At 38.7% G+C, this 20,200-nt stretch overlaps 1 protein-coding gene across 5 annotated transcripts in view; it reads right to left on the bottom strand.

The window, feature by feature from the left end:
• The window catches only part of ANLN (anillin actin binding protein), a 53,823-nt gene extending 36,068 nt beyond the window's left edge, over positions 1-17,755 (bottom strand). For 4 of the 5 annotated variants that reach the window (XM_018047150.1, XM_018047154.1, XM_018047152.1 and 1 more), the window contains exons 1-7: positions 17,518-17,755; positions 11,497-11,650; positions 8,983-9,312; positions 4,771-5,156; positions 3,424-3,652; positions 1,477-1,667; positions 1,099-1,206 (exon numbers count right to left, since the gene is read on the bottom strand). In XM_018047150.1, the coding sequence (XP_017902639.1) occupies positions 1,099-1,206; positions 1,477-1,667; positions 3,424-3,652; positions 4,771-5,156; positions 8,983-9,312; positions 11,497-11,650; positions 17,518-17,535 (1,416 nt within the window). In that variant the 5' untranslated portion in view covers positions 17,536-17,755. The remainder of the gene's footprint in view (positions 1-1,098; positions 1,207-1,476; positions 1,668-3,423; positions 3,653-4,770; positions 5,157-8,982; positions 9,313-11,496; positions 11,651-17,517) is intronic. The other variant, XM_018047155.1, reaches the window with a different exon arrangement.

The following is a 20,200-nucleotide window of genomic DNA, read 5'->3' as shown; positions in this document are numbered from 1 at the left end:
GCTTTGTGGTTACCAGAGGAGGTGGGAGGGAGATGTGGAATTAGATGAAGGTAGTCAAAAGGTACAAACTTTCAGTTATAAGACAAATGAGTACTAGAGATATAATGTACAACATGATTAACATAATTAACACTGCTGTTAAACTAAATATGAAAGAGTAAATCCTAAAAGTTCATATCACAAGGAAAATATGTTTTATTCTCCTTCTTTAATTTTCTGTCTATGAGATGATGGAGATTCACTAAATTTATTGGGGTCATCATTTCATAATGTAAGTCATTATGCTATATATCTTAAACTTATACAGTGCTATATGTCAACCATATTTATTGTAACTAATATATGTGCATATTTATCTCCTAACATAGTATTTTTGTACACAATAGGCATCTAGATGAAATAGAAGAGAGTTTAACAGAGTAGGAATTTTGTTGAAGGCTTATCCATGAAATTATACTATGAGAAGTAGTATGGGTAAGAGGCTTCCCAGGTGGCACTGATGGTAAAGAACCTGCCTGCCAATGCAGGAGACATAAGAGACGTGGGTTCAATCCCTGGGTCAGGAAAATCCCCTGGAGGAGGGCATGGCAACCCACTCCAATATTCTTGCCTGGAGAATTCCATGGACAGAGGAGCCTGGTGGGCTATGGTCCACAGGGTCACAAAGAGTTGGATACAACTGAAGCAACTTACCATGTAGAACAACATGAGTAAAAAGAAATCTGGGAGGCATTTGGTGACTAAAAGGATTACGGATAGTATAAATGTAGATATTTGAGGAGAGATATATAATCATTACTGATAAAAGTAGATTCCAAGAAACATTTGAAAATCAACATCTAAATAGAATGTCAAAAGGAATCTGAAATTAGTTGAAGATGAGAATACTTTTTAAATTTGATTTTAGGTAGGTCATTATAAACACGGTTAGAAGTTCCATTAAATGGCAAAATATCACAAGAGAAAAGCCAAGTTGGTATGAACATTTAAAGAGTTTATGAATGGAAAATGGCATAGTTAATCAGAACAAGAAAGTGTATAGAGAACTGTTTTGCAATACAGAACTACAAGTTAAATCCCAGTTCTTGTTTATGTTACCTGTTTGGTTTCTAGTTGTTTGCTTTTTGAGTTTTCGCCTTTTTCTGCACTCCATAAATTGCCCTTGTCAAATCGGCTACGAAGACATGCTAGTTCTTTTTGACGTTCCTAAAACCATCAAAATCTCTGTTTTACACAAGAGTCAAAAGTATGTTTAACAATATCCAAATACTACTAACTTTGCTTCTTTTCATTTTTAAGATTAAAAAATTCATAATATACATGGACTATAAGACAACAACACTTTTAATTTGAAATAAGTGATACAGAGAATCAAGATGCTATTCATCTCAGTCAAAAAGACTGGCGTCAGAATTTGACATCTAGGTCCTATGCTGAGGCTACGTAATGAATAATGTTAAACACAGTAAGATATACCTGCTTGAGTTGCTGTGCTAGGTGAGTAGTAGATGAAGACGCGTTTTGCCTGAATAATCTTTCTTGTATGGCCTTTGTATTTGGAGTGATAATGGGAGTCCTATGGGGTGTACTACGAGCTGGACTTTCTTTGCTATGTTCTTGACAACGCTCTCCAAAACGTTCCAGAAAAGGCTTAATTCCTGATCCTCCTACAGAAAATACACAGATTTTAGAGGCTACTTAGAACAAATGACAATTATGATTTCTACGGGAAATGTTCTAAATCCAGTTCAGCTCCAAAATGCTTTTACTCCACTAGGAATATTCATTCAGAAAGAAAACAGTAGGAAAATAGTTCAAAAAACTTAAAAATACTTTTTTTAACCATATTATTTATTTCTATATCCTAAAATTTGCTTTATAGGATTTAACACTTTAAAAAACAGAAAGAATTTTTAAAAGTTAGAGTGAGAGGACAGAGGGGATTAGAAAACCCTTAAACTACTTAATCAGAACCTAAATAATTGGAAATTGACTGTATGTGCATTAATGATATGCCCTAAACACCAAGTATCCTGGCCATGATAACTACATTTCTAATATCTCTATAGTCCAATATATTTTATCTTTTTAAGGAAGTGTAACATGAAAATCCAGTGATTAAATCCTTTTTCTTTTTAAAAAATGATAATTAAGGATAGTTTAGTTTATCAAAGTATGTCTTGATTTCACCAAGTCTTAGTACTTATTTTAAATAGTATGAAATACATTTAAAATACAAGTAGACTATATATCACTTCCACTATAACAATACTAGGGTTGTACTACATAAAAGGAGGTGGTAAACATTTTCCCATAAGCAGCCAGAGAGTAAATATTTTGGGCTCTGCAGGCCATATGGCCATTGCACATTCCACAACTACTCAGTTCTGCACTGAAGCATAAAAGCAGCCACAGACAGTAAATGGGTGTGGCTATGTTCCAATAAAACTTTATTTGCAAAAACAAGTAAAGGGCAGAATTTGACCCATGATAATAGTGAAAGCAACAAGTCCTAACCAATGAATGCATCACCAGAGACTTCCCAAGAATACTTCTTATTTATGTCATTCTTATCTATGCCATAAGTCTTTAGAATACTGGGAGTCATAGTCCAATTTCACATGGGGATTTTGCTATTGTTTCTCATTTCAGCTCATCTGGAAACTGACTGCTGGGTTCTACTTATCCTGTAACTAATGGATTCCCTACTCTCATCTCTGTATACTTCTCTTTTATGATGAACTATTGTTTCTGGAGATATTGTATTTTTTTAGAAGTTAAAATGGAGAATTAATACAAAGAGCAGTTGTAATGAAAAAGAATATAGCTCAAAGTAAACTATATTACCATATATTTGAGAGATAATTTTTAATCCTGTGTTTCTCAATCAGGTGGGGGTATACCAGAAGTATACACAAGATAAATATGAACTTCCTGGAGCATCAGTTTACTATAGGAAAACTGAATTTTCCTATGTACATATTCACGTACAGTATACACACATATAAACTTAATGAGAGTGGAGTCATCGGTATACATATTCTCTTCCCTTTGCTACTAGGGATGTGTCATAGTGCAGTTTGAGACGCACTGCTCTGCACACTTGGTTGTAAGAATGTTTCTGCATTATATCCTTAAAATGTGATTTTCAGGTATAGAAGAAAGTATCTAGCATGGTCATTCTAGGAAAAAAAAAAATGCTTAAACAAAGTTAAACTTTTTGACCAGTAACTGGGCTAATCTACAATAATGAATATTCATTCACTCAATTAAAGTTGACTTTGAAGAAATCTCACTTGATGCATTCAGGCAATTGCCCTGGCAAACCAACACTATAACATTCACAACTGGATGTTTAAAATGCTAAGAACAGACACCCTGAAAATAGTCAGCAGTACTTTAGATTTTTTCAAAATATATAACCTGGTGTTGCAGATTTGTCCTTAGATTGAGACTGCAGACAAATTTCTCTGCTTAATTCTTCCTTGGGCCAAACTGTACGGGATACAGCTGACTTCTCAACTGGTTTTGATACTTCTGTTTTCAGAGGACTAACAGAGGTTTTTTGAAGTAGTTCAGGATTTTGGACCTTACAATTTTTAGCACTGGTGATGGATGTTGTAGAAGATTTCACTGGAGAAGAAGTAGCTTTCTGAAACATGGTAACACTTTGGGTAAATAACAACACTTACAATAGTTAAAGATATTTCTACAACAAAACAATTCAAATCCTATATGCTTGATAGCCTTTTTGTACACTCATGTAAAAAAATTTCTTCCTCTCTAATAGATCAAATTAATTTGAAAGGTTTGAAAAAAATTAACTTAGAAAATGTGATTACTCAAATTATGTAGTTTAGTCTACATAATATTCTGATGGGTAATTTAGTACAAGGGAGAGGGTTACTCACTATTTTAAAAAACAATTTCTTTTATATCATCATACTAGTACCCTTATGACTATAAACTGTATTAGGCCAAATACATATATATTTGTATTTTAATTAAGTCATGTATCATGTACTTAAAGGTGAATTATAAGTACCACTTACTATGTGCGAAGTACCATACTAAGTGCTTTATGAACATTATCTCATTTAATCCTCCCATAGCCTTTTCTTTCCCATTTTACAAATGGAAAAATAGTTTTGCAAGATAAAGTAACTTCTCCAAAGCCACACTTCTAATTATATGGTAGGGCTGGGATTGAATGCAGGTGTCATTCCAAAACTGAGCTCTACACTTAAAGATAATGCTCAGAAACACAATATTTTTTTTTCATTTTTGTTTTTTTCATATTATTTTTTAAAAACCATTGAGATAACACATGGGCAGGGTAATCTTTCAAATACTTCAAAAGGATATCAGTGAAAGGATCATACCCACCCTTGACAACTGCCTTCTGGAGGTAACTACAGCTATTAGCTTTCAGAGATATTTGATGTCTTTCTTGTATGTATACACATACATACAGCATTTTAATAGAGAAGGTAATTTTCAGGCTCTCATGATAAGTAAGAAGAGGATCCATCATTCAAAAGCACATATTTTGGAAGTACATTGAATTTGTATAATTTAGTTGCTAATTGATAACTTAACGGGTCAGAATATCAAATTTATGATTTTTACTTTCTATGAAATACTGTAAAAATACATAAACATCCTATATATATATGATATAATATACATACCTACAGACATATATATATATAATACACATTATTACTCATAACAAAAAGGTTTCCAAATACCAAAATTATATTTACTTACCCCAGGGCTAGAAATCGCAATGTTAATCAAAGGTGCACCCACAGCACTCGAAGATGAGGCTTTATTCAAAGAGGCATCGCCATCCCTTTGGGAACAGCATGTAGCTTCCTGCTTAACACTGCTGCTATTGATCCTAGCAGATGCTCCACTTGCAGAGGAAAATTTGGATAAACAAGTGGTACCAGGCTGTTCTTGCACACTGTTTTGCTTTGCAGATGAGGTTTTTACATCATCTTCCCAGGAGCAAATAGTTGCAGCAAGGTTGGCCAGTCGGCCCCTTCTCCCAACTGGAGTTGCTGAGGCATCTGAAAGGGATGGTTTGGGAGGGGAGGCAGCCTTTTCCTCTGACAGCATTGCTGAGATTGGTGAGCTTTCAGGTATATCATCTGAAAATGTTTTGAAAGTTAAAGTCCATGAGCTGTATGTGTATGTAATAAAGGGATCACTCCAAAAAAAAAAAAAAAGCTTTTCTAATACACATGAAACTACCAAACTGCTTAAATTTGACAATATATTTTCAAATCAGATACTTAACCCAAATTAAAAAAGAAACACTTTGTTACTTACTTTTTCAATTATTTGATAGATTATGAAATCTATAAAACACCATACATTTAGGTTATATTTTTAGGATTAATTAATGATGTTATAACACTGCACAAATTAAGATTACATATTCAACATACTTGTTTTTAGAATATACTGCTGCTGCCGCTGCTGCTAAGTCACTTCAGTCGTGTCCGACTCTGTGCGACCCCATAGACGGAAGCCCACCAGGCTCCCCCGTCCCTGGGATTCTCCAGGCAAGCGTACTAGGCTAGTGCTACACAATAGAACTTTCTGCAGTGATGGAGATGTTCTATATTCATGCCATCTAATACAGTAACAACTAGCGACTGTGGCTAGAGAGCACTTGAACTGTGGTATGAGCAATAAGAAACTTTATTTCATTTTAATTAATTTAAATTTAAAAAGCGACATATGACTCTTGTTTATGGTATTGAATACCATATCCAATACCACATTGGATATCATACCATATCCAATACCAATAGCACAATATCCATATTCAATACCAATAGCACAGGATTAGACTAATATGTTTTTCTGCATAGTTACTTCATTTGGAAATAAATCTCAAATACACAATACTTAACCACAAAAGGTCTGTATGCTTAAAGAGCATATACGGCAAAGCTCACGGCACTTCCTATTCCACAAATTCCGTCAACAGAACAGATATCCCTCCTACTGTCCAAGGCTTATACATCTGCCTGAATTCTCAATTCTACTCCTCTTAAACTTCCTCAGGGATCTTGCTCCAAATAACCACTTCTTCCTCTCTACAAACTTTGTTTTCTACACATTAATATGCTCAATTCTCTCTCATCTTAAAGCTAAAACCAATCATCCTCTCATCCACACACACCCGCTTTTAGCTACTGTCCCTCTTCCCCTGCACTAAATTCACTCACCACTTAACTCACTTCAGTCTGACTTCTGCATACACAGCTGCACTGTGTATGTGTATTTCCACCCAATGCCTACACACTTGGCAGGCCCTGTTTTCCATATGTGACATCATCCTCTACTAGTTCTGTCTTTGCAGCCTATCCTTCATGGTCTCCTAACTAGCAACTACCGACATTTGGCTATCCCCCATGCACCTCAAATAATATATCTGATGTTGAAACTGCTTCAAACACATTCCTCCTTTTCATGCCTCTTCCTCCCTTTTCCCTTACCATCCACCACCTGGTCATTAGGTCCCACAGATTCTTTCTCCTAAATCTCTCAAATCCAGCCTCTTTACTTTCATGGGCCTTCATCATTATGCCCAAATCACAATATTAATCTTTTAACTGGTCTTCCTGCTTCAAATCTCTGCCCTCTTCAATCTCTCCTCAATTCAGATGCCAGAGTGATATTTCTAAAGCATTTGCCTACCTAAACTCTCAGGACCTGCCCATCACCTTCTGATTAAATTCCAAATGCTACAGACCCTGCTGCTTTCTTTGAATTTATGTCTTGCTTTTATACCACATGAATGGTATACCAGAATGCCGACTCTTTATACACATACTGTGTTCATGATACCTCTGTGCTTTTTATTCATATATATGCTCTGTTGATTCTGCCTAGAATATCTCTACTGTCTGAAGCCAGCTGCCCTTCAAAGTCCAGGTTAATTGCCTTTGTCGCCTCCAGAAAAGCTTCCCTGACCACCACCTTCCCTACAGTACTTTTTTGCATACCTTTATCATTTTCCTTAGACTACACACGGTCTTCTAAACAGATGACAATTTTACTGCCATGCTTTAGAAATGGACTTAACAGACCCCTCGCTCTTCTATTCTCTATCAGAAACAAAGGCTTCAGAGAAATTATACTTTATTATTCCTCAAACCTTTAACTGGCATATAGCCACAGTCTTGAAAAGCACTCACTAAATCATTCATCACAAACACTTTATTAACAAGTTTCAATCCTTAAAATTAGACGAGCTATGATGCCTTAAGGAGATTTATTTTCAAGACTGAGGTAGGCATTTGTTAATACTTGCTTTCAAAATATTCAAGATCACTGTTGCAACAGTTTCTCCTAAGAATGCTTAGGGCCTTGATTGTTCTTCTGATCAAGTATTAGATCACAACTCTTTTTCTTTTTTCTGAAAGGAAAATCTGCACTCTGCTGCCCATAGATATTTCCTACAAAATAGAATGGGACATCTTTCTATTCGGGCACATTAACTGGCTAGCTTCCTCAGACACACTAAAAGCAGCATGGTTAGCCCCACCTGCTACTAAAATCAATAGGTATAACTGACAGTGTAGAGTATCAGTGGAATATGGGTGTGTAACCCATAAACATTAGGCAGGACATAAAAGCTGAGCCCTAAAGTCAAACTACTAGTGTTTGCACTTTAGCGCTGACTGTGGGCAGGTGTCTTTAGCCTCTTTGAACTCAGTCTCCTCTCCTACAATATTTGAAAGCCAAAGCTTCCTTGGATAAGGCTTAGTCACCATGGACTGTCCACTTGCACTGGGCTGGTTCACTTCGGCACTGCTTCTACTGAACTGAGCCAGAAGCCAGCTGTCTGCCTACCCTGAGAAACCTTACACCTTTGCTAGCTCCTACAAAAAATATCTTTAGGACCCAGAGAGGAAAGTTCTCTCAAGTCTTAATGCCAACCATGACTCTGTTTCTTCTGTTTTATAAACTTTATCATGTAACTAATAGTGTTTCACCTCTCTGATCAGCTGCTAGTGAGTTCAGAACCATCTCTAGGAAGTGAAGAGGACCTTAAGGCCTGTATCTAGTAAACTAACTTTACCCTTCACTTCGTTTTTCCTTCTCTTCATATTGATTTTTCTCATTTTTCCAATTTTTAACATAGGTATTTTTGTAAGTCATCCCAAGGCTTTTTTCGTAACAAGGTAAGAGATAAGCTCTCCATCAGATTACGGGCCCATGAAATGCAAAAGTCAGGTTTGCGTTTCCTCCTCCCTGAGTCGGGAAGATCCCCTGGAGGATGGAATGGCAACCCACTTCAGTATTCTTGCCTGAAAGAGCCCATGGACAGAGGAGCCTGGTGGGCTACAGTCGATGGGGTCACAAAGAGTTACACTCTACTGAGCATGCACACTCATTTTGTCAGCCATTCCAAGGCTTTTTTCATAATAAGGTAAGAGATAAGCTCTCCATCAGATTACGGGCCCATGAAATGCAAGATCAGGTCACTTTATCTATAGTCTCCAGCACCTTAGCATGATTACATGCTTTGCAGGTACTCGATAAATATTTTTTGAAATTTTCTTTTTCCCCTTTGAACAGCATTGCATACCTTAGTCACTCAGGTTTATTCAGTCAATCCATGTAACAGGATCTCTTGAATATAGAACTAAAGGTCAGCAAGGCTGATAATGTCAAGAGTAGTTTATCCTTTGGTGTTTTCATTGCAAATTTAAGATAGTTCCTTTATAAGATCAAGGTTTTGTGAACCAGTCTAAGAACCTCATCTCATTTACTTCAATAAGAACACACCCGATAAATATAAATTGATATATAAACCATTAGAAAGCAATGGATACTCAGGACATAGATCAAAAGCATTTACCTTTCATGTGTTAACTGATAAATAAAATTTTAACCTACCAAGTTGAAGTGCACTGAAACAGATTTAAGGACCACACGGTCCACAAGCGTGCATACCTGTCACATCATCACTATCCCAACAACGCCGCTGCTCAGCCAGCTTTTGCATTCGTGTTCTGACTGAGGAGGCTGCAGCTGCTCCCAGTCTTGAGTTCGGCCCGCTCCTCACACCCAGCAGTGGTGCTGAGGCTGGGGCAGCCAAGGAGTCACTGACACCAGCGGGTGCCTGAGACATCTGTGGCTGAGCCTGAGGGGACACAGGCCTCGGAGAACAAGGTTTTGCAGACGTTGACTCAACCGGCTTTTCATTTTCCACATCAGAAACTTCTACTTCAGTGTTGTCAGAACAGCGTTTTTTGGATGGTGATTGTTTTGTGCAAGATTTCTCTAGGTTAAAAAGGACAAAAAATTAAAAGTTCTGTGATTCTGCATGTCATGAAAATCTTTAACGGTAGGTACAAATGAATAAAACACTAGTCTCTCTGTTCCTTTAAATGATTTAACTCACAAGAAGAAATACGTAAAATTCTACATTTTTCAGTAACTTGGAAATCTGACATGAGAGATTTCTGTTTAAGCAAGCATATAATTCAGCAGTTTAAAAAAACCTGAATGAAAAAATCTTCAAATAACATCCTCAAGATGTATAATGTTCTTTGTGGTCTTCAGACACTAGGGAATAAAAAGTACGCACACAGAATAAGCAAAGCAAATGTTCTAAGGGATTTTAAAGATCATACAGTCCAGTTACCACATTTTTAAATAAGAAAAATCAAGTCCAGAGAAATCGAGTTACCTGCTTAACATGACACACCTGAGCTAAGGGTAAAAACAAGCTTTCTGCTTTTAAAAACAATTTTTCATGAACAGCAAACAAGAGTAGAAGGACACCTGGCTTGAGGTTTAGGAGGCAGAGAACCAAAAGACTGACTGAATCATCCGACAGTACCAAGCAAATTCATCAACTCAAGTGTTTCACAACATTTTACATTTTAAACCTCTATGAACACCTATAAAACGAATTAAAAAGTCCTAAAAGAAAAAGGAATGATCCAAACACAAGGAATATAATTTTTACCCATGAATGAGTTCTACTATACCTCCTATAAAACTAATTCTTTAAAAGGTAAAAATGTAAATTCCATTTGAGGTCATTTTCACTGTCTGTCTAACCAAGTGTTCTCGTTCTGGCAGTAACTGAAGTATCATTAGTGGGAAGTCACGATTGCCCTCATAAATATCAATCTAATTAAATAATACATCATGAAACTTTCCAATCTTCTGCAACTCACTTAAGGGTATATTTTAAATGAACTAATCTAATCCTTTTTTGGAAGTGTTCCTATTTAACATGCTTCACTACCTGAAAATACAGAATGCTTTAAGTTTACATTTCTTATATGAAACAGTAAATATTTCCATTTAAGCATCAAAATACAGTTCTAACCACTAGTTTTCAAGTACATAGTACTCAATATCTGAATGCATAAAGCTGTGCCACAGTGAAGAGATCCTAGACTAGAGCTAGATCTCTGTTTTCCCATGTAATATATACGGTATTCCCTCCCTTCAAAATGTATTAACATACAAAAAGAAATTCTCATTTTATGGTTAGCTTACAAAATAGTTGGGAGCCAGCACTACGCCCTCACCTCTTTTGTAATATTGGTTTTGCCCTCTGTAATATTATTTTTCTATGTGCATTTTAAATGTCTACTAAGGAACATTATCATCTCCAGATTATTCCAAAAGATTAAACCAGCTGACTGATACAGGCTGAGGATGCCAGGATTTAGGAAAGAATAGGAAAGTTTCCAGGTACATTTGAGTTTGTTGCAGGAGTTGTTGTTTGTTTTAGTTGCTATATTGTGTCCAACTCTTTGTGACCCCCATAAACTATAGCCTGCAAGCTCCTCTGTCCATGGGATTCTCCAGGCAAGAATACTAGAGTAGGTTGCCATTTCCTTTTCCAAGGGATATTCCCGACCTGGGGATGGAACCCACGTCTACTGCATCGGCAAAAGGATTCTTTACCACTGAGCCACCAAGGAAGCCCCTCTTGGGGTAGATGGGGGTGTTGGTGGTCAATTTTGTTTCTATTTAATTTCAGTAATTCTGTAGATTAACAACCTATACTTTGTGCCCAGCCTGAGGGACGTGGTTCAGCAGAGGATGAAAAGACTCATGATACTTCAAGCATCTGCAGGCAGGCCTGCCTTTTGTTGCCCTGTTCACTTAAGAGGGGTAGAGAAACTCAACACTATGGCCAGTGTAAGTGCTCCACTGCTCCCGTAGCATTCTTCCCTTAGAGCTTTTAATGATACTTTTGGAATGAGGAAAATAAAGTTCAACCAGTTAATCTGAAATATTTGTTAGAAACTCTGCTCTCGCCCGATAGGTTCCAGGCCTAATATAATAGGCCTGGAATACAGTAAAAGGTTGATCTTTCCCCTGGAAGCTATTACATTTGTCTCCCAAAGACCTTGGTCTTCTGCAGGAACAATAAAGTGTTTGGCACTTATTTGCATTTTGAAAACTGCAAATTCTGCTTTTCCCCACAAAGCCTATTACCTTCGCCACCAGATATGGGCTGCTGGTTACTTGCTTCTGAAAGTGGCTCCCTGATCCGCTTGGCGTGAGTCAGAGACCTTGCTGCTGGGATGGGCCGCTCAGCCATTTTCCTCTGAAGATTCTCTCGTCTGGCACGGGTTCGCTCAAGCAGTTTCTACATAAACAAAACACCAGAGCATTACAGCATAAGTTTAGTCAAAGGTTCACAAAACTTCAGATGCCTTCTCAAATCACTAATTGTCTTCAAACATGTATAATAACAGTTAAATACATTTCAAAAGTCAAATTCTCAGTAACTAAGATTCACCAAATGAGTACCGTCATGTCAAAATTTGATTAGATATAATATGACCATTAAAGGGGGAATGAAATGTGTTAAGTTCATTGCATGAGATTTTAAATGGCCACAGACTTTTTTCTGCTTCTCTCAAAAGGTATTTGAATCAGGCTGGCTTTATGATTCACTTTGATTGTTAAAATATGGTTGAAGTGATACTGTGTATGTGACTTCCAATCCCAGGGCTCAAGAGGTCTTGCGGTTTCTGTTCTCACTCTCTTGGAACACTGTCTTCCTGTGAAGAGGCCCAGGTTAAGCCTGCTAGAAACATGGCCCAGCTGACAGCCAGCATCAACCACCAGACTTGGGAGGAAGATGATTTTAGACCAACCAGTCCCAGAAATTTCTATATGACTGCAGACTTCTGCATGATCCCAGGGGACACCAGAAGTCCGGCTCAGCTGAGCCCAAATGCTAAGCCACTGAGTCATGGGAAATAACATGGTGGTTGTTTTAATCACGATGGTAGGCAGAATAACAGTTGCCTAAAGAAAAATCAACCTAAATATTTTTATGTTTTATTTAATTAAATATCCATATATAATAAAACAGTTTTAAGTTGAAATCTTAGTATTCCATAGAATCATGAATATGACTCTTTTCAAACCCCAAAATATGCTCCTATTGGGATCAATGTAGTATAACAAACACAAAACCCTGAAAACAATTCATTCTCTTTGAACACAACCAGAGAAGGCATGCAGATTACTGGCTGGAGTATACACTGTCCTGCAAACACAGATAAAGTAATTATTGCAGACTAAGGAATTTAACTTCATCTGATCTTTTTAATTGCTTAATTAAGACAGAATAATCACTTTTTAAGTCCCTCTGAATATGAAAAACAAGCATGAGCTTATCTTATGCATGATTTCTCATTGAAAGAAATAACACTAAATCTAAATGCTATGTCACTGAAAGAGTAATTTGTGAGCCAAATGCCTTCCAAAACACAAAACCTTTATCCTTTAAGGTCTTCAACAAACTCGAAAGTGGCAGTGTTATACAAATTCATATATGTCTGATAACTTTCCCCACAATAAAATGTATCATTCCTAAGATACAAAACTAGCCTAAATATGTTCATTCATGGACACAGCCACATTCCATTCTGGTCAGTTAGAATACTTATGAGTCAGTATATTTTCAGTTACCATGAGCAATGGGTCAAAAGAATGACGTTTTGCAATTCAAACATACACAAAGTGTTCTATTGTTACATTAGATTCAAAATTTTCAAGATTAAAACAAATTAAAGCAGATAAGCAAAAAAGTTCCCTAATCTGTAATATAAAACTTATAGATACCAAAGATTATTAATGTTAAAGAAGTGATATATCAAAAGTACATAAAGTCAACAGCTACATAAATGTAAGTTACCCTTCCTTATAATAGTGTATCAGGAATTTAAGAGCTTTTTTTATTTATAAGGTACATTCCTTCAAATATCACACCTCCTCCTTCAAATAATAGAGGTATTAAAAGAAATTAAACAGTGCAATTACCAACAATCAGGAAATAAGATACTCCACATGAAGGGATCTAAAATAACTGAAGTATATAGTCCTTAAGCAATTTCTGCCCCACATCCCTCAAACCATTTCTGACAGAATTTTTTTCTGGGAGATATTACTGATTTCCTACCTTCTTAAACAAAGTAGACTCAATAACAACTTATTATTTTCAAAATGTTCTAGAAGCATTTCTTCCTTAGTCATCATAGAGAGTTCACTTAATTCTGGAAAATTAAAGAAACTCTATCCAAAACAGTGATAGCATGTTTGTCAATTTACATCACAAGAAAAAAATGTTTCATATATTTTAGTTGTAGCTTTTTCTCTTTTAAAGTTCCTACATGGAAAGTTCTGACTTGACACAACTAGCTGTGGATTTCCTGTGCTAACCTGGGGTGACCATCACCATCAGCAGATCTGCAGACTAAAATGCTAATATTGACATTATGAGTAATAAATTTATGGCTTTAAATCCACCTAACAACAAACACAAAAAGAACTTCACAGATAGTTCAATGGATAAAGAATCTGCCTGCAATGCAGGAGACACAGGAGACATGGGTTTGATGCCTGGGTCTGGAAGATCCCCTGGAGAATGAAATGGTAGCCCACTCCAGTATTTCTTACCCGAAAAACCCCATGGACTGAGGCGTTGGATGGGCTACAGCCCATGGGGTCACAGAGTCGAATATGGCGAGCGACTAAGCACAGCAAGCAACAAGTACAACAATCACTAGTGCTTAGACAGGACTTAAAGTACTTTCAGTGTCAGCATACACTAACTCATTTCATCTTCAAATATGATTTGTTAAAATTCTGTTTTTACTACTGTTTTAGAGATGAAAAAATTCAGGTAGGGGTTAAATAACAAGCCATAGGTCACACAGCTAACGAGTAGCAAGGCAAAATTAAGAACCAGGCTCCAGAGTCTGGATTCTTAACTGCTTTGCTAAAAACTACAGCTTGACTAAATCTAATTGTTCTTTTAAAAACTTATCGTCAGTAGAACTGATGATAATTCATATGGTCAACACTAACTTTTTAATGCTATTAGCTGATCATAATAATAAACATGTGCCTTAACTGCTAGCTTATCCATAAACCAAGATGGATTCTTTATCTCTGGTTGGTCCACGAAGAACATCAGGAACACATGGTCCTATGAACTCTGTCTAGATGCTGGTTCAGACTGCAAAATCACGAGACATTTAGGAATAGCTGAACACTGACAATGCTTGACGATTTTAAGGAACTGCTGTTTATTTTTTAGGTGTGATAATAGCATTATGATTTTTTTTTAAGTCTTTAGTGTTCAGTGATGAATACCTATGTATTTATGTATAAAATTATATGCCTCCTAGAATTTGCTTCCAAATAATTCAGTGAGAGGGATTAGAGGCAGATACAGTAAAACAACATGGCCACGTGTTGCTGGGCAATGGATGCATTATGCTTGAGATTTCCTACAAGAAAAGAATATTGCTAAAATGTTCTAACAGTTACTGCTTTATTTAATTGTCTGTAAAACAATTTACACTGAACGGCTCTCTTTCACATCAATTCAGCAGACCGTTATTGAATTGTGCTTGATGTTACAGAAACATCTCTCTGAACAATTTCCTACCTTCATGAAGCTTACATTCTAAGAGAAAACATGTTCAACAGGTGCATATAAATGCAAGTGAGATGTGTATTGTGAAAGGTGATGTCCCTCTGAAGAAGGGGAATCAAACTGTGAGCCGGAAGTCAAAACAAAGTTTGCCAGGCAGAACAGGCAGGAAGACCAAGTGAGCCAGACAGCACCAGTGACAACAGGGAGGGGAACACTGCACAACAGTCTTGCCTGAGGAAACAAGAGTTTAGGATGGTTGTAGCTACAGTCCATGGGGTCGCAAAGTCAGACACCACCGAGCATAGCACAGCCTTTCTCAACAAGAGTTACCAGGAGAATTAATCCTTAAGGCCCTGGCATTAATGTAATGAATTAGTATCTCTCCTATGCCTACAGAATGGCATGGTTAAGAATCACTTTTGGGAGAAAAAAAATCTCTTACGGGAAAACTGAGAAAAACAGTTTCTCTCAAATAATTGTCTGTGTTCTACGGTTCTGATAAGGAACTCCAGCTGAGAAAGTCATTTCAACTGACTTTCAATTTTCTTTTCAGAGGAGGAACAGTTAGCTTCACTGTACAAAAATGTTATGAATGCTATAATTAAGCACCTAATCTTTGGAACCATTTCAAATAGCTCACTCACTCCCAATTAAGGAAAAGATGTCAAAGCTGTTGATTCCAACTGCAACCGGTCTAACTTCTCAAAATATAAAAAGACACACACTAAATCACATATATTTCTGAGCTGCACTCTAAAATGAAAAGTTTCTTTTAAATAAAAGTTTCTTTCAACTGAGATTTGTACCAGTTCAGAATAACATTTTTAAGTAAAATGAAGTGCAATTTTCAGCCAACTTTCAAAATGCTTTGCTCTTGTCAGTGACTTAGAAACATAAAACTACTGAGAACAGGAAAGGCTAATATTTTAAGGAATCTTAAGTTGTAACATAATATTTCCTTTTTAATTTCAATGTAAGTGAAAAATACATGGCGAACCACCAGCTCTATTCCCTAAAGCTAATACAAAAATGTGCTCAGGATTTTTCTGTTAGAATATTCAAGGTTAACAAATTGATGTGTATCCCTGAGATGATTGAGAATTTGGAAACAAATACTGTTGTGTTTGAATACAAGTAAACTCTAATTGCTAAAATTTTTAATATCTTAGACTTAACAGAATTGTAACTACATATCAAAAAAAAAAAAGAGTATTAATACTCCACTCAAGCTTTTCAATCTAGTGTAGAGAAATTTTTAGGCCCACTTTGCAACAACTCAAAAAGCAACAGTTTGACACTTGCACAACACCCTAAAAAAAGAGGAACTGTTCTTGAAGAAAAGGTAGTGGACAACTGGCCACATGAAATTCCCGAGTGTGTCAACGTACATTCGCAACCAAAGTCAAAGCTAGACAAATAATCGACACGGTAATGATGTAATTAATTCATATTTAATTTCCAAAGAACAAAAGATGAGTTAAGTCCTGCCTGCTATAATGTTATGCCCCATGAAAGTGAAAGAAAGTGAAGTTGCTCAGTCGTGTCCGACTCTTTGAGACCCCATGGACTGTAGCCTACCAGGCTCCTCTGTCCATGGGATTTTCCAGGCAATAGTCCTAGAGTAGATTGCCATTTCCTACTCCAGGGGCTCTTCCCAACCCAGGGATCGAACCCGGGTCTCCCGCATTGTAGACAGACACTTTACCGTCTGAGCCGCCAGGGAAGTCACTACCCAAAACAGGTTTGTTTTTTTTTTTTTTTTTAATCGTGGGCTGTAACTTTTGACTTGAACATATTCGGCTAGCAATTTTCCTTTCAATTAGTGTCAACCTCAGGTATGACTCTTCTTTGCTAGTTCGGTAAGCAACAGAAACTGAAGAGAACTATTGACTTCATAGGAACGGATGCAATGGTCTCAGGCAGCGGCTTACATTTTGCTGTCATTTCGTCCACTGCATTCTTAAAGGTATGGAGTGGAGAAGGGAATGGCAACCCACTCCGGTATTCTTGCCTGGAAAATTCCATGGACAGAGCACGGGGTCGCAAAGAGTCGGACACAAATGAGAAACTATTAAATGCACGGCTCCTCTGCGAGTCACACGAACCCCGCAAACCGCATTCCATTCCATTTCCAGGCGGCGGCTGCACACACAGCACTGAGTCACTTGGCCACCCGACTCCACCCTGCAATATCCCGGCTTTTACTTCCAAAGGGCTCTGTTTCGTCAGGCCCCCACCGCACCCTTGGAAGACCCAGGGGTCCACTGCAGAGGGATGTGCAATAACCGGGGCTGACAGGAGGTCTTTTCACTACTGCTACTGAGGACAGACTCAAAACATTCCCAGGATAAGACCAAGGCAACCGCGGACGAACTACAGCCACAGAGAAGAGGGAACCCGCCGCACCCTCCCAGTTCCAAGCTGGACCCTCGCGCGCCCACTCTGCGCACGCGCGCGCACGCGCTCTCCGGCCACTGGGCCGGGAGGTTGACAGAGGTAGGAAGGGAGGGTGGGGGGCGGGAGCCGTCATGGCTGGCTCTGCCCGTAAGTTTTCTCACCTCGGTAAACGGGTCCATCGCCCCGGACTTCGCGTGTCGATTACGAGACGGCCAAAACGGTGGTTCAAATTCAGAAAAAGAAAAGTGAGTGCCGGCTCAGTGTGTCACTTGAAGAAAACAAGAAGGTGGTGGGGAACTCTCCCAAGCTCCTCTCCTCTTCCCCACTGCCTCCGAAGTCCGACTCGGCCTGCAGCGGCGGTTCAAATTTGAATTTCAGCGCCCGGACCCGCGCGCATGCGCACGGGCGGGGCGGGGGCAGGGCACGCCTCTCCTGGCCCTGGCGCTAGATCACGTGGCCTCGCCGGGGCTGGGAGGTTCCCAAGGGTACCTTTGCCGGCTTGGTGACAGCCTGGCCCGGGCGGCGGGGATGCAGCGGTAGGTGCGGCTCTCCAGTGCATCAACTGCCTCCTGGCTCAAAGCCCCACCCCCAACGCTCGCAACACCCCACCCTGTTTAAGCAGATCCATTCACACTCCTGTGCCTGGGCGTTCCTGCTTTCCTTCATTCCTAAATCTAGGATTAAGGGCCCTTCTGTTTGGAATCCCACTGGACCTTTGAACTTACATAGCTTTATGTTCATAGGCTCGCCAGCTCCTGCTTCACTCCAAGGTGCACTCAGTCTTGGCCTTCTTGAGGCGCAGGTCTGTTGAGCCCCCAGACACTTGTGGCTAATGACCAGTGAGCCGCCTTGGGCACTGACCTTTATCACTGGGAAAATAAGGTTAACTTTAACAGACCTGTTAATGCTTATACACAAAACTCCTGTCGGCTCTTCTTATTTTAACCCCATCAAACTGCATGCAAAGTTAGAGCTGAGAGGCTACCCACTTTAATCCTTTCTTTTACAGGTAAGAGAAGGGAGACCCTAACACTTTAAGTAACTGGTCCTGGAGAAATGAAAATCCCATTCTGGGCTCAGTCGACTTTCCACCACTGGATCATAGCTAGGTCTCATGACTATTCTTTATTGCGAACTGAAAAATACGTTTTATAGTTACTGTATCAGATTCATACCTTATTTAACAAGTCTGTATTAGGGCTTGTTATAAAGACAACAAACAGGTTGTGACCTGTTCATCTGTAACACTGTGTAGATTTCTGAATGGCTGCCCAGCAGTTGAACAGGCCAAAACCATTACTCCCAAGTAAGAATTTCAGTATATTTAATAAGGTTTCTATCTCAGCAGTCAGTGACCATTACAAAAAGTATTTCACTAGTAATATCTGTAATTTGAATTGTGGTACTGTATGTAGTAATGGGAGAAGGAAATGGCAACCCACTCCAGTACTCTTGCCTGGAGAATGCCATGGACAGAGGAGCCTGGTGGGCTACAATCTATGGGGTCGCAAAGAGTCAGACACAACTGAGCGACTTTATGTAGTAATGGAAAGAATTCTGAGTGTGGGATGAGAATAAATTCCTTGGGGCCTTGACTCCACCAGGACTATGTGACCCTAGGCTTTAGGCAAACCATTTAACTCATTATCTTTTAAACATTTTTGGGGAGGCAAATCATTTAACTCATTATCCTTTAAACCTTTTTGGGAATCATAGACTCCTTTGAAAATACAATTAAAGCTTTAAAATGCCCTTTCAATCATAAGCATTTTAAGATATGATTCCATGAAATTCATGGTCACTGGTTAAGTACCTCCAATTTAGCCTCTTTGGATTTTGGTTTTCTCATCTGTAAAACCGAAATAATCAGCTGCCCTGCCTTTCGCAGAGTTGTTAGGCAGATCAGGTGAAAAACTGAGAGCAATCCAAAAGTATTTTGTAATAAGGTCCTACCCAAGTGTTTTGAATTATTAATATCTCACTCAAAAGTCTTGGCTTCCCTGATAGCTCAGTTGGTAAAGAATCTGCCTGCAATGCAGGAAACCCTGGTTCGATTCCTCGGTCGGGAAGATCCCCTGGAGAAGGGATAGGCTACCCACTCCGGTATTTTGGCTTGAGAATTCCATGGACTAGTCCATGGGGTCGCAAACAGTTGGACCCAACTGAGTGACTGTCACTTGCTTGGAGAATTCCATGGACTGTATAGTCCATGGGGTCGCAAAGAGCTGGACGCAACTGAGTGACTTTAACTTTCTTTTCAACTCAAAAATGTTAATCGTTCACTTGTGTCTGACTCTTTGCGACCGTATGGACGGTAGCCCTCCAGGCTCCTCTGTCCATGGGATTCTCCAGGTAAGAATGCTTAAGTGGGTAGCCACTCCCTTCTCCAGGGGATCTTCCTGACCCAGGGATCGAATGCAGGTCTCCTGCATTGCAGGTGGATTTTTTTTTTCCATCTGAGCCACTACGGAAGCCCATGCTAGCTATGAACCAAAGAGAAAAGATGTTTGAATTTTTTTTCAAATGCTGGACAAGAAAATGGTGGGTATATTAGGGTTGGAGGTTCAGGAGGAACTTTACACAGCGCTGGAAAATGAGTCATTAGAAACTTAGGAAGCCCTGTGCCTTCCAGCTTTGACCTCTATGAGCCTTAGATTCTTTATGCCTGTGTGCCTGCATGCTCAGTCGTGTCCAACTCTGCAAACTCATGAGCCCATGGGGCTCCTTTGTCCATGGAATTTTCCAGGCAACTGGAGTGTGTTGCCATTTTCTTCTCTAGGGGTTCTTGCCAACCCAAGGTTGGAACTCACATCTCCTGCATTGCAGGCAGATTCTTTACCACTG

Source organism: Capra hircus, chromosome 4 (genome assembly GCF_001704415.2).
Source record: "Capra hircus breed San Clemente chromosome 4, ASM170441v1, whole genome shotgun sequence".
In the NCBI taxonomy this organism is placed as follows: Eukaryota; Metazoa; Chordata; class Mammalia; order Artiodactyla; family Bovidae; genus Capra; species Capra hircus.
This window is presented reverse-complemented; position numbering and strand designations above follow the sequence as displayed.